This window comes from Myotis davidii, unplaced genomic scaffold (genome assembly GCF_000327345.1).
Source record: "Myotis davidii unplaced genomic scaffold, ASM32734v1 scaffold1040, whole genome shotgun sequence".
Classification (NCBI taxonomy): domain Eukaryota; kingdom Metazoa; phylum Chordata; class Mammalia; order Chiroptera; family Vespertilionidae; genus Myotis; species Myotis davidii.
Window position 1 is genome coordinate 221009 of NW_006292683.1, and position 14291 is coordinate 235299.

The 14291-nt window shown below is 45.2% G+C and overlaps 1 protein-coding gene across 1 annotated transcript in view; it reads right to left on the reverse strand.

Annotated features, from left to right (window-relative positions):
• Nucleotides 1–14291, reverse strand: part of FAT1 (FAT atypical cadherin 1) — a 120673-nt gene that overhangs the window by 4394 nt on the left and 101988 nt on the right. The window contains exons 19-28 of the mRNA XM_006766093.2: nt 13731–13928; nt 12593–13394; nt 12002–12133; nt 10447–10604; nt 9360–9822; nt 7600–7753; nt 7317–7427; nt 5239–5876; nt 3606–3743; nt 808–867 (exon numbers count right to left, since the gene is read on the reverse strand). Of these exons, the coding sequence (XP_006766156.1) occupies nt 808–867; nt 3606–3743; nt 5239–5876; nt 7317–7427; nt 7600–7753; nt 9360–9822; nt 10447–10604; nt 12002–12133; nt 12593–13394; nt 13731–13928 (2854 nt within the window). The remainder of the gene's footprint in view (nt 1–807; nt 868–3605; nt 3744–5238; nt 5877–7316; nt 7428–7599; nt 7754–9359; nt 9823–10446; nt 10605–12001; nt 12134–12592; nt 13395–13730; nt 13929–14291) is intronic.

Sequence of the window (14291 nt, forward strand, 5' to 3'; positions counted from 1 at the left end):
ATCTTGACGTCATACATGTCCCAGCAGTTCAGGTCTCTAAGCTTTGTGTGCTCTGGGTGGTCTATGCCCCTGGTTCTCAAAGTATGACCCCGAGACCAGTAACGTCAGAATTAACGGGGAACTTGTTAGAAACGCAAATTCTCAGGGCCAACCTAGACCCATTCAATCAGAAACTCTGGTGCTGGGACCCAGCCACTCAGCTGGCTTTTAACAAGCCCTCCAGGCAATCCAATTTATCATCTGAAAACTAAAAACTAGAGTGCAATTTGCATGATTACTCAATCTTCAGTACACTAAGAAAGGGCTAATTTAACTTAACAATAATTTTCAGGGAGGTGGTCAGTGCCCTTCTGAAAATTTTGGACAGATATATGAAAACTGACCTTCTGCCATGTTCAACCATTTCCCTGGCTCATATATGGGGAAAATCCGAAAGTGAAGAGCCAGCTATAGGAAACTGTAAACGCAGTGTGTTATTCTCATTCATATGAATATAACTTTTTTATATTAAAAATCTATTTAGATAGAATTACTTCTAAACGTCTTGCCATATAAAGGCAACCTTGTCAGGATCCCGAGTTACTTCTGATGTTGTGGAAGTTCACTCCGAGTGACAAAAGGAAATGGGAACGCACAACAGAAACATATTCTGCCATGGATCTGGATTGTGAATACGTACACCTGCACAAGATAAAAGTCCGCAGCCCCCTCAGAACCACAAATGGCTATTTCTAACCCATCGAGAGGCCGAAGCACACTACACTAGCGACAGTCACTGTAACACAGGCACACGCACGCCGACTGTACCTTCGTTCGTCACCGTGCCAGCCGCGGTGCTGACAAGGTGTATTACAGTCACTATGGAAGCTTGTAAAAAGGGACAAAGGGAGGAAAAGTTAGGGAAATCTTCAGCTCATGAGAATACAATGCATTAAACAGGATTTCTTTATGTAATTTCTACCTCAAAATTTAACAATGTGAAGCGAACACTTTAACACAATGTTAATGTGATGCATGACTCCTGCACTCTTCCTGTTAGTTCTATATCTCAGCGATTTTTCTAATCGAGCTATATATTTGTTATTATTCATCACAGAAACAGAGTAATAACCATGTCATATCGTAATTTAGGGAAAAAATGTAGCTGTCAATTTTTTCACAATTATAATTATGGATCTAATCATGATAAAGCAGTCCTTATTTTAACATTTCCCAGGCAAAAGACTTCACATTCAAAGAGAAAACACTTGCTAAGACAATTTAGACAATTTTCTGAGTCCATGTAATGAACTCACACATTGTTCCAGGAAAAAGAAATTTAAAGAGCTACATAGTAAGGTAAAATATGCAATACAAATACCAAAAAGGGGAGGGGGGTGTTTTGTCTCTGGTCTGTGTACTCCCAGCAGAAAAATGCAGACAGCCTGCCTGGCTGTTTCCTGTGTAAATTCCTTGTCATCTGTGTATCCAATTGTTTTAAAGTGTTTATGCAAAGATAAGGGAGTGAGCATGCACAGGGCGAAGGATGCTCTCAGAGATGTCCACACCCTGACCCTGGGAACCCTAACTGTTGCCATCCCCAGCGAGAGAAACTTTGCTGATTCGATCATGTTAAAGAGCTGGAGGTGGGGAGATTTTCCTGAATTATCTGGGTGAGCCCAATGTAACCACAAGGGTCCTTAAAGGGTGGAGTCTTTCCCAGCTGTGCTTGGAGGGGGCAGTGACCACAGAAGAATGGCCATCGAGACGGAAGACGCAGGGAGAAAGCCAGGCAGGCAGCCTCTAGGGCAGTGATGGCGAACCTTTTGAGCTCGGCGTGTCAGCATTTTGAAAAACCCTAACTTAACTCTGGTGCTGTGTCACATATAGAAATTTTTTGATATTTGCAATCATAGTAAAACAAAGATTTATATTTTTGATATTTATTTTATATATTTAAATGCCATTTAACAAAGAAAAATCAACCAAAGAAATGAGTTCGCGTGTCACCTCTGACACGCGTGTCATAGGTTCGCCATCACTGCTCTAGAAACTAGAAATGAAAACAGCCCTGCTGACACCGTTTAGCGCAGCGGTTGCCAACCTTTCGGACCTCACAGACCACGGGTTGGCGACCGCTGGTTTAGCCTACGGAGACTAATGTTAGACTTCCAAACCTCGGAACTATAAGATACATTTATCTTGTTTTCAGCCACTATGTTTACGGTAATCTGTTACAATAGCCTTAGAAAACTAAAACTATAAATTAAGTACAGACTCTTAATACAGACTTAACTTCACAATTGATAATGATCTAAATGATGATGAAGATTAAAATATAAACTCCTGGACATATTCCTCCCCCCTCCCCGCCCCCCCCATTGCATTATCTGGCAATTAATTTTTATAACTAATTTGACCATAATTTATTTAAAGTATTTAGAAGTTTTTTAAAAAGAATGTTTTAAGAAAAATAATTAGAAAAAAAAGAAAATTCTGAAATGTATTTATAAAAAGCATTTAGGGAGCAAAATATAAATTATTACATAAACTGACAACTGTAACATTTTAGAATTAAGTGTAATGAAAAAATAATTCTAATTTGTTGTGGTTGGCATAATCAGCAAAGCTATGCTCATATACTGCATCACAATAATAAACACAGGTACACTTTCATATCATATATAGCATGCTTGAAATCAGAAAAGAATGGAACATACTTAAGGTCATGTTTAGTTTGCAATCTATTACTCCAGATTTAGTAACAAATAATCATTAGTGGGTTACTTCTTTCCACCAATAAAATATTTGAAATGTTTAAACACATTACATTTTTATGCCAAAAAAAAAAATTACAGTAAACTTTACTAATTCTGGGATTTGAAAATTTCCACTAAAAACTCACTTTATTGTGTTTAGTGAATACTGACAATTTTCTCTACTGGTATGTGTGTTATTACGGCGAAGCTGGTTATCCATGCAGTTTACCCTACGGAAACCAGATACACGTGACTGGCATCACAGAACCCGCTGTCAAACTGTCTTCATTAGAAAGGTAAGCAAACTTACTAGCAATCTCTTACACTGTGTTCTCAGTCAGTACGCTCTGATCCACATGGGAGCTGGGGCCGCAGGGAGTGAGGAAGAAACAAATAAAACCTTGTAATACCGAAGGTGCTACTGAAGGTCACACTGCAGACTGCCCAGTCTCCTCTTAGGGGCGTGGGAGAGGGGAAGGGGAAGGAGGGAGGGAGTGATGCTCAAGAAAATTGCTCTTAGAATTTTGAAAAAATCCACAGAACTTATAGCATTTTCTGGTGTGGAAAAAAGTCAATACAAGGTTGGCCACCAAGGTAGAACATTATCTTTCCATTAATTCTACTTTCTGTCCTATTACTGGGAAGTTGCCACAGTTCAAACACCAATCCGCTACCAACATTTTTAATATCTTCCCCAGCAGATGCGCATGCATGTACGTACTGGGTGTGAACAGTGTCCCACGGAGAAACGTGGAGACACTCTGAGACCTAACAAGGGCCCTGGGTGCATCCGGGATACACATCACACCACGAGATCAGCGCGAGGAATACGCAAGGGAGCAGTGGCTCACAGGGCCGCTGACTCACCGTTGTCATCACAGGACTCCGACTGGAAGGAGCTGAGGGACTGCACTTCAGACAGGCTCTCCCGGGCACTGTAAGGGAGGGACGGCTTTTCCTCCAGAGGTTTCTTGGAGAGGCAGGGGTCAAGATCCACCACTTTAGCTACAAGGAAGAAACGACAGACAGGAAGCTCCATGAGGGCTCGGCCTGTGTTTTGGTCTCGGCTGTAGCCTGACACAGAGCAAGCATTACCAAGACCATCTGAGGCTTATTCAGTCAAAGAACACTTGAAATAAACATTTGAAAAACAAACAAACAAAAAAACACAGAAAACCCCACAAAAAACCCCATAGCACTCCTTGCAGATGCACAGAATAGAAATGAACCTGCCCCTGGATATCATTAGACAACCTGGGGAACTAAAATTTTGTTTCAAAATGGTACATACAACTTTTTACATTTTTTTAATCCTCACCTAGAGGTACATTTTTATTGATTTGAGAAAGAGAGGAAGGGGTGAGGGGAACCATGTGAGAGAGTTGCCTCCTGTACTCACCCCAATCAGGAATTGAACCTGCAACCTAGGTATGTACCCTAACCAGGAATCTCAATCAGATGCCTCCCATACATGCCCTAACCAGGGACTGAATCCACAATTTGGGGATGTGTCCTGGCTGGGAATCTTGGTGTACAGCAAGCATGTCAAACTCGCGGCCCACAACGAATATTTTTGTGGCCCAGCCAATATAATGGCATGTAAGAAACATTTTAATAAAAATTTCATGACTTAAATTTTTACGATATCCTTTAACATAATTATTAATAATGAACTACAATGTTCCCTAATGACTGATTACTATAATCATGTTGCATTCATTTCCCTATGCACCTTTTGCGCAGACTCATTTATTTCAGCCCTCTGTATTCAGTATGTCTCTATCAAAATAAACCTACGTTTCTATGAAGATTGAAGCTTTTGTTTTTTTGCGGCCCACATAAACTGAAACCTTGTTTATTAGGCCCGTGTTAGCCTTTGAGTAGGACATGCTTGGTGTACAGGATGACACTCCAACCAAATGAGCCACACAGGCCAGGACCATAGAGCTATTATGAAAGCATCATACATGTTAGGCCATGAATATAAATACCAAATGAGCAAAAGCAGGTTTACAGTTGTGAATGACACTCTTTTGAGTCAATAAAGCTATTGTAGTAATCATAACCTGCAACTCTTTTTCCTTACGAACTGTATACCTACTTTTGCCCACCCTGTATTGTCACTTTTTCTGGTCCTGTTTTTAAAAAATCCTACCATACAAATACCCTCTCCATTTTTTTAATCATATAAGCCCCCCTCCCCACAAATTATAGTTGAGGACCCATATCAATTACAGAAATGACATCTTTCCAGACTAACTGGAACATGACCAGATTCCATTCCTGAATTAAAATATGGTCACAGCTACAATGCTCAGCCAGGCCCCAAGGCACCCGGAAAAGATGGTCAAATCTTTCCAAGGTCTCCGGAGCCTGTCTGCGCTGACAAGGACTCCACATCTGGGCTGGAAGCACCGAGGCTCTGGGAGGGACCGGCAATCTCACGGTTCATTTCGTTCATCTCGGCGACACCTCCCTGAGAGGGGAGCGCGGTTCCTACCGTCATAGTCGAAGTCCCAGCTGGGCTTCTGGATGGAGTCGCTGTCAGAAGGAGAGTTGGACGGGGGCGGGGGCGGCAGGTTTGGGGCGACACTGCAGACGGCCACTGCCTTCCGGTGTCCGTGCACAGACTCGGGGTTAAAGGTGCTGAATTCGGGGTGCTCGGGGATGGCAGAGCCTTCGAAGGAGTTTCGGTCCAGATTGTTCCTGGAGTCGCTGGGAATGCTTGGCGTGTAGGAGATGGGGCGGACGGGCACCTGGGGGGGCGTGTCTGAGTAAATGTTTTTATTTAGTTTTGCATCGAAATACGGCCTAGGCATGAACGCCGTGGTCGGTCCCAAGTGTTTGTCTTCGGGTTCCGGCGGGTGCTGCTTCTTCTTCTTGGCACGGACCATCTTGCGGCAGAGGACAAACACCAGCACCAGGAAGAAAATGCCGATGACGAAGACGAGGATGCCTATGCCTTCGGCCAGCCCGATGTTCCAGGGGGTGGACACGTACTGGTTGGGAGCCGCGTCCTCGCAGTGCCTCCCGCGGAACTCGCGGCTGCAGTTGCAGTGGTAGGAGCCGTGCGTGTTCTCGCAGAGCGCCCCGTTCCGGCACGGACTCCCCGCACACTCGTCAACGTCGCTCTGACACCTGCCGAGAGAGCCAAGGATGAGGAGCGACCTTCGCCGTGTGAGTCAGACCGTGGCAGGCCTAGGATTCTTAGAGACCAAAGACTAACCGGATCCCTTCTTAATAACATAAATACAATCAAACACATAACAACCAAAAACACACTATCCACAAGGATAACTACGACCGGAAACCTTCCGGGGAGTAATTAATCATTTGTGTCATACTTGGTGCATTTGGGAGAAAGCCACGAGGTCAAGCCAATATTTAACTGCCATGTTGCTAGGACTCAACAGGTGACTAAATCGAACGCATTGGTTGTTTGTTTTTATTCTGATCCAGACATTTATAATGTGCATTTTGATACATGGTAGGCTATAAACCGTTCTAATAGGCTTAGATTAAATTTCTAAGAAAAATCCTCCCATAGAAGATTATGAGAGTTCCATAACACACGTGAAAAGCTAGAAAACTCGGTTTTCCATTTGTAAGTGTTTTTCCCTGTTGAACACCCCACAGCTCCTCACCCTTACGGAATGGTTCACATTTGCACCTGTGCATACTTCCCTGATGCTTCTCAAACCCTTCCCCCTCTAATAAAAATGCTTCTACTTACTACCCCCACACTGACCTGGCATTAGGATTTTGACTACTGAGACATATTTGTCTATGATATTAAGTATTAATGGGTTAGAATTGGGAAAGTTAACATAATAACTAAGATGATGTGACCAGCAGCAAAATTCAAGACTACAACCTCCATGAGAGCAAACCCCCGTGGGAATACCTACATGCAGGTCACACTTAAGGCCTGATGGTCAAAGCTCATCTAAACGGGCACTTACGAAGAACATCCATTGAGTCATTTTCTAAAACTGAACTGATAAGAAGTCTAAGGAGAAATGGCATCTGGAACAAAATCTACCTCCTTCCAGGTCTACAACAGGCACCTCAGTGCCTCATTTTTCTTCCCTGGAAAAAAATGATCACCTATTAGGATTATGGTAAGGATTATGAAAGATAATGAGAGAGCTGGAAAAGGTTTCTAGATGCTGGAAACGGTTTCCGGATGCTATCCAAGTGTCAGTTATAGCATATTATGAGAAAATGTCATTATCGCCATCCTCAAAGACAGCAGACCACAGGTGTCTGCTTAAAAAACATAATAGTCTCACTCATTCCACACACATTTACTTCCTGCAAAAAAGCCACACCTAATTTGTTTATACGTACCTTGAAAGTATGGAAGTAGGTTTTTTCCAAGAATTATATTATATTCATTTTCTCGTTTTTTGTTTTTGTTTTTTATTAAGAGCAACGAGATAATTTACACCAGGAGCTAATATGATAATGATCAAATTCTGAAGCAGCAGTGTCCAAATTACTAGGGTTTATTGGCATCTGCTACTCCGGGTGACATTACAGAGAGCTGGACATAAAGTCACGAAAGAAGGCAGTTACCTTTCTCCCCTGAAACCTGAGTCGCACTGACAGACGGCACCGTCCAAGCTGTCGAAGCAGGTCCCGCCGTTTTTGCAGGGCTCGTCCTTGCAGTACGGACTAAGCTGGCACCTGAGGAACAAGGAGCAGGCGTGAACTGAATCCTCCTGCCGCCGATGAATACCGCGAGGCAGGCAGAAAACGTTAACAAAGGCATGCAGACGTTTTACGGACACGATCGCCTTTCAAACGTTTTTAGATACCAGAATTAATTATAAGAGCTAAGAAAGAAGGATACACCTACCTCTTTCCAGCGTATAGCCCTCTGCACTGGCAGATGAAGTCTCCATTGTCCACAAGGCAGGTACCGCCATAAAGGCAGGGGTTGGAGGAGCAGGGGTTGACGCTCACCTCACAATAGGTCCCGACGTATAAGGCAGTGCATTTGCAGTAATAACCTACATCAGCACGAGGGAACAAAAACGTCCTATCACTCAAAAACTCAAGGACAAGTCTTTGGACACTGGGCTTTTTTTTTTTTTACTTTTATGTTTAGGTGAAGATTTAGATCTCTAAGACCTGTAAAAGCTAGGACCATTCCCATTCCCTCTAGGTAAAACGCTGTGTAGATCCACAAACCACTGCTTATTTTGGTAGAACCAAAACACAAAGAATGAAAGAGAGAACTCGTCATTAGCTTTAGTTCATCAAGATATAAGATGACTCGGCCAAGCACCCAGAACAGGGAAAAGGTAGTCCTGTATCTGGGTGGCCACTGGGTTGACAACACTTAGTACTTACATCGCAATTTATGTGCAGCTCACAAGCTTTTATGGATTAGATGAGTTGGTAGTAAGTGAAAAAGTACTGTGAAAACCATGAACTACCATTTTAAGAAAGGTGGTCTTCGAATTTGTATGAAGGAGCAAAGATAAATGCCAGACCCCTCACTTTGCTAAGACTGCGACGGCTAGGAATTGTGGGGGCTACTTCCAATGCCCGGCCTTGGCCATAGAAAAGTGGCCCTTCGGGCTCAGAGCTGTAGGAGCCACTGTCCGGTCTCCCAGTTCCCTCCTCCTGCTGCTGCGGTGATTTCAAGAAAATGCCTCTTGGTCCCACCCCTGACGACAGTGAGGACAGCCTCCTGGGACACGTGATGGGAGCACCACGGGAACGCTGTCCGAGTGTTACTGTGGGGATAACCTGGCCTACTCTTTGCATCTAGATTGCAGACTCGTTCCAAAGAAAACAAGAGGAAGCCAAGTCTTTTGAAATCCCACTTAATGAAAGGGTTATTTTGATTTCTGCTCTATTCATTACACAAAGCTCTATTTATTGAGCACGGCGGCTGTCCTTTTCATAACCGCGCTCCGTTACCGGTAAGCGGACAAACGGGTCTAGGATGCAGAAGCCAGACCCTCCACTAGGCCAGGGCTTCGAGACAGGGATGGGGCACTTCAGGCCTCTGGAAAAGCAGTCCTCCCACCTACAGGTGGCAGGAGCAACAGTCCCCTGTGCGGGGCCATCGGATGAAGGGGGCATGGCACGCAAGGAGAACTGAGCGGTACCCATTCTAAATCCTGCTGGGTCAATGTCTGGGTTTGGAAGGAGAGTTCCGAATTAGCTGTGGTCCCAGGTACGGAATGAGATGTGACTGCAGGAGCTCAGCAGGCAGACACTGCTCCTGTCAGCCTGGCTGCTCTGCTCTCCTGTTTATAACACACACGCTGCGATTCCTACCCTGATGCAAGACCTGACCATAGGATTGGAATAAAGAGGAAAAACAGCCCTAGCTGGTTTGACTCAGTGGATAGAGTGTCAGCCTGCGGACTGAAGGGTCCTGGGTTCAATTCTGATCAAGGGCACATGCCCGGGTTGTGGGCTCAATCCCCAGTAAGGGGCATGCTGGAGGCAGCCTATCAGTGATTCTCTCTCATCATTGATGTTTCTATCTCTCTCTCCCTCTCCCTTCCTCTCTGAAATAAAAAATATATTTTAAAAACAAATAGAGGAAAAACGAAACCACATGTAACATTTAAAAGCTGACGACATCACAAAGCCTACCTCCCGCAGGTGAGGGGTTGCAAACGCCTCCGTTCTGGCAGGGGTTACTGGAACAATCTTCCGTAGCCGTCAGTACGCACCCAGGAGACACGTCCACCCAGTCTTCAATGTGGGCGTAGCTTCTGGGCTTGTGATTTAAAGGGAGCTCCTGCCCATTCAAATAAATGGAGTCCATGCAACCCCGGAAACCATTCCCGACTTGGGGGCTCCTTCCGTGCCTCGTGCCTTGCTGACGGATGTGGCCCCCGAAGAACACGTGGTTGTCCAGGTTCAGGGTTTTCAGAGTCCCCGGGGCCGTGCCCGACGCGGTGTGGACCTGGTCCAGGACCAGGCGAGCATAGTTGCCGTTCACCTCCAGGGACACCGCATGCCACAGCCCGTCGTTGACCTGGATGCTCTGCACAGACACGATGCCAGGGCCGCTCCCGCAGTCAAACTTGTACTGCAGTCTTCCGTTATGAATCTACGGCAGAAACAGGGACGGTTCGCGTTACTCTCACAGAATCTCCGATTATGAGATCAAACTCTGAAGGAGGGGTATGTGGGCAACTGAAGGCAGAAACTTAGGAAGGCCTTGGGTTTAAGTATTACAGACCCCACACTCATGTGTTCCTTGTACACCTAACAGCAGACCTTTGGGGATACAGAGGTCAGCTGTGAACTGCACATCCAAAAAGCATCATGGAAGGGACTAATACTCAACGAGTAACTGAACAACAACCCAAAATAGCACTGAATTATATCAAAAGTCAAAAGCTAATCACACTTAACAAAATAATAAGGGTGGGCAAGATAATGATCACTTTAAGCTTGTGTAGGCTCTCACTTCACAATAAGATGTAATAGCACTGAGAGTTTAAATGTTAATGGTCACATGCACCTAAAAATGTTTGTAAGCAACAGAAGTAAGTCTCCAAGCTACTGCACAGCAAAAAGAGCTTTTCAGCCCACCGTCGAAAGCCTACGAGGTATCAATGAACTATTTATAAGAGGAATTCAATCATTTTACTTTTTTTTTAAATGGACAATGTGAACATCAAGTGGAATATTTTTAAAGCCTCCCATAGTCTGTGGAACAGACACGAACCTCCAAGATGCTGTAGTCGGTGCCACGAGCATACATCACGACCGCGTGCGAAGAATACGTCCGGAGCCTCATGGTCAGCTTCATCTCCAACTTGCTTTCAATTTCCTTCAGCCGGTATTTCACAAAGCTGTTTCCGGTAAATGTTACAGACGAACTGCCTGTGAACCACAGCGAGGAAAAATGAATCAGAACCAAACTGCGGCATATTTTAAACATGTGATTTCATCCGCCCAGAGACTGACCGGTTTTTTTATTTAAGATTAGAACATTATCAAGTTGAATTCAATGGGGAACGTCTAGCTACTTAATGAACGGCACAGTGTAACTACAATAAAAAATGTATTTTAGATGAGACTATGGTATCAAAAAGAAATGAATTCTGAAATACTTTAAAAAGTAACTATAAAAATGTTCTATGTAAAATTACTATAAGGCACGTTAGGAAAATATTTGCATATCCTCGAGGTGTTTTGGGAAACCTTTGAAGGAAGATATAAAACAATCCCGATTCTCCAAAATGATGAAAATACTATCCATCGCCAGAGATGGAAACTGTTGTGTAAAATTATGTACAACTGACACAACAGAAATTAAATTTCAAAGTAAAAATGATACTGTTAAATAAATTAAAAGATCAATATTATACAGACAGCAGAATGCAGATAATGTTAACACTGCAACACACAAACAGCTCCATATGTGAATACAAGAGACGGACAAAATAACCCAGACAACCAGGCAAAGAGTGCGAACAGGCCAGTCACAGGAGGAAAAATGCTCACATGCAACGGACAAATGAAGAGACAACTCTCACAAGAAGCCAGGGAAATGCAAAGTGAAATAATTAGGTAATCATTTCATGCCCATTAGAAGGGGGTATTTATTTTTCAATTGAAAACCTTTAATATTGGCAAGAGAATGGGGAATGGGACCTTCACACAGGACTAGGAGAACTAGAAAGTGGTACAACTTTTTACGAAACTAACGTAATGGTACATTTAACAATGTTAAATGTAGTTTAGCCTTTAACCATAGTCCTAGTTTTAGAAACGGAAGCACCAATGTGTAAGGATGCACACGAAGGATTCCTTTTTTAGCAGAAGAAAACATTTTAACAACCTAAATCTCTGCACATAAGGAAACTGTTTGAACGAACAACAGGAGACACTTGACAGCTATTAAAAAGCATCAGGTTTACACACAGCAACTTGCAAAGATGCCCATGACTTACTGCTAAGCAGGAAACAGCAAGCGGTAGAGGACTGTGTAAGGTACTTTTTAATTTCTTTTTTAAAAAGAGAGGGTGTGAGAGAGAAAGGACAATGAATCTGTCCACGTGGGACTGTATGCTCACACGAGCACTGATGATAAAGAAGGAAACATGCCACACTATTCACTCAGGTGAGCTGCCATGTAACAAGAAGGTAGCTTCTCTGTCTGGCATGTTATGATAAACATAATTTACAATACTTTCCACCCCATTAAAGAAGAAAATGATTAGAAACATGGAAGTGACTTTTTAAAATAAAAGCACGCCTAATCACTGGACTCTCACCTGGGCACTGCCCAAACTTGCCACCTGGACAGACACAGGTGTATGTCTCCTCCCTGGGGTCAGCGATACATTCCGATCCCTCGGGGCACGGACTGTCCTCACACCCATGATGGATGAGCGGGCATCTTCCCTCTTTAAAAAAAAAAAGAGGGGAGGAGGGAGAGCTAATTAATAGGGATTTCAAGAAAATGATCTTTAATGTGCAGCCTTCAAAGAGTGTATGTGAAATCATGTGTACCCTCTAGTTTCTTCTTTATGTTAACCTCCCCGGAGGACATTTTTTCCATTGATTTTTAGAGTGGAAGGGAGGGAAGGAAGCATGGGGGAAGAGGGAAGACAGAGAGAGAGAGAGAGAGAGACAGAGAGAGACAGAGAGAGAGAGAGAGAGAGAAACTGATGTGAGAGAGACACATCAATTGCTTGCCTCCTACATGCACCCTGAATGGGGCTAGGATTGAACCCTAACCCAGGTACATGCCCTTGGCCAGGAATTGAATCTGAGACCCTCCGGTGCATGGGCCGACGCTCTAACCACGAAGCCACGTTGGCCAGAGCACGTACCCCCTATCTGCACACACGCACGGGTGTTACCTTTGCAGAGACACACAGCCGTCCTGCGGTGGCGGGGCGTCACGAAGCTCAGCCTGGCCGTGCTGTGCGTGGACATCACATTTTCGTCCACAGACACCTTCTCGTCACAGAACCTCCGTGGGCAGTCCAGCCCCGCACAGCGCCTCTGGAACACGTCCAGGATCCTGACGCCAACGAGGTCCTCGATGTCGGCCACGGAGGCGTTGATCTTGTGCAGGAGCTGCCTGGACGACACCTGGGCCCCACCCGGCTTCTCTATGAAAAGTAAGACGTCCAGGTGGGGCTGGGGCTCCGCGGGCTGCAGGCTCACGATCTGTATGTCGCCCCTCCTCACACCCAGGACGTTCCTCAGCGCCCGCTGGACGTTGCGCCAGTAGTCCCCCACGAACTCCTCCGGCGTGAGGTTGGCGAAGCGGATGGCGATGGTGTGGTTCAGCATCTCCTGCGTCACGGGGCGGACGTGCACGGCGATGTCGGCCACCGTCGTGAACCTCCCGTCGGTCACGCTGACGTTGAGCAGGTACTGCCCCAGGTCCAGCTTCTTGTGCGCGATCAGCTTGCCCCCGGCGCTGGAAACGGAGAACAGGCCGTCCATCTGCGGATCGAGGCTGTAGGTCAAAGTGTCGTACACGTCCTGGTCTGTGGCGTGAATCTTCCCGATGACGCCGCCCGCGTATTCCTCGCCGACCGCGGTGATGAAAATCTCCAGGGGCAAGATCGCAGGCGGGTAGATGCTCTCCTCGATGACCATGAGGTCCACGTAGGTCAGAGACGACAACTGAGGCTTTCCGTTATCGGCCACCTGGGAGAAGAGGAAAACAAGAAATCGCCACGGTCCAGATCACTGTTCACAACTTCGTAATAAAAATGTATTTGCATTGCTTAAGTTCTTAAAAATGACCAATTATTAGGTTCTTTTTTTCTCCCCATTAGAAGCTTATCGATATCTATGATAAAGTAACCAAATGAAGCAACGGGCCCCAGAAATGCATGGAAAAAAAATGAAGGCAGGGCGGAACACAAAGACCATAACTCTATACATTTTGTTGTCTTCTCATGAAATGTGAGCTGTTTACATACAAGAAAGCAGCTCTTCTCCAGGAGCCCACAAGAGAGTCCCGAAGGAAGGCGTCAGTACCTTCACGCGCAGTGAGTAGTGATCTCGCACTTTCCTCTCGATGGCGGCTGCGGTCAGGAGGACGCCTTGCTGGGTCACCTCGAACGCGCCGTCATCGTTTCCGCTCTCGATGGTGAAGAAGAAGGGGGGGCCGTTGTGAGAAGAATCCTTGTCGGTCACCACCAGCTGCAGCACACTGAAGCCCACAGGCTTATTTTCCTGCACAGAAAAACAAAATCAAAATAAACCCCACAACTTTCAACAAAACCAAAATCTGTTTCTGTTTGTTTGTTAATCCTCGTCCGAGGATATTTCCCACTGATTTTTAGGGAGAGTGGAAGAGGGAAAGACAGAGAGAAAGATTGATGTGAGAGAATCACATTGGTTGGGTGCCTTCTGCCTGAGTCCCGACCAGGGCCCAGGCAACCAAGGTACGTGCCCTTGACTGGAATCGAACCCGGGACCTTTTGGTCTGCAGGCTGGACGCTCTATCCACTGAGCCAAACCGGCTCGGCAACCAATATGTTTTTTAAAGCAATACTAAGTTGGATAGAGCATTGGCCTGTTGGCTGAAGGGTCCCC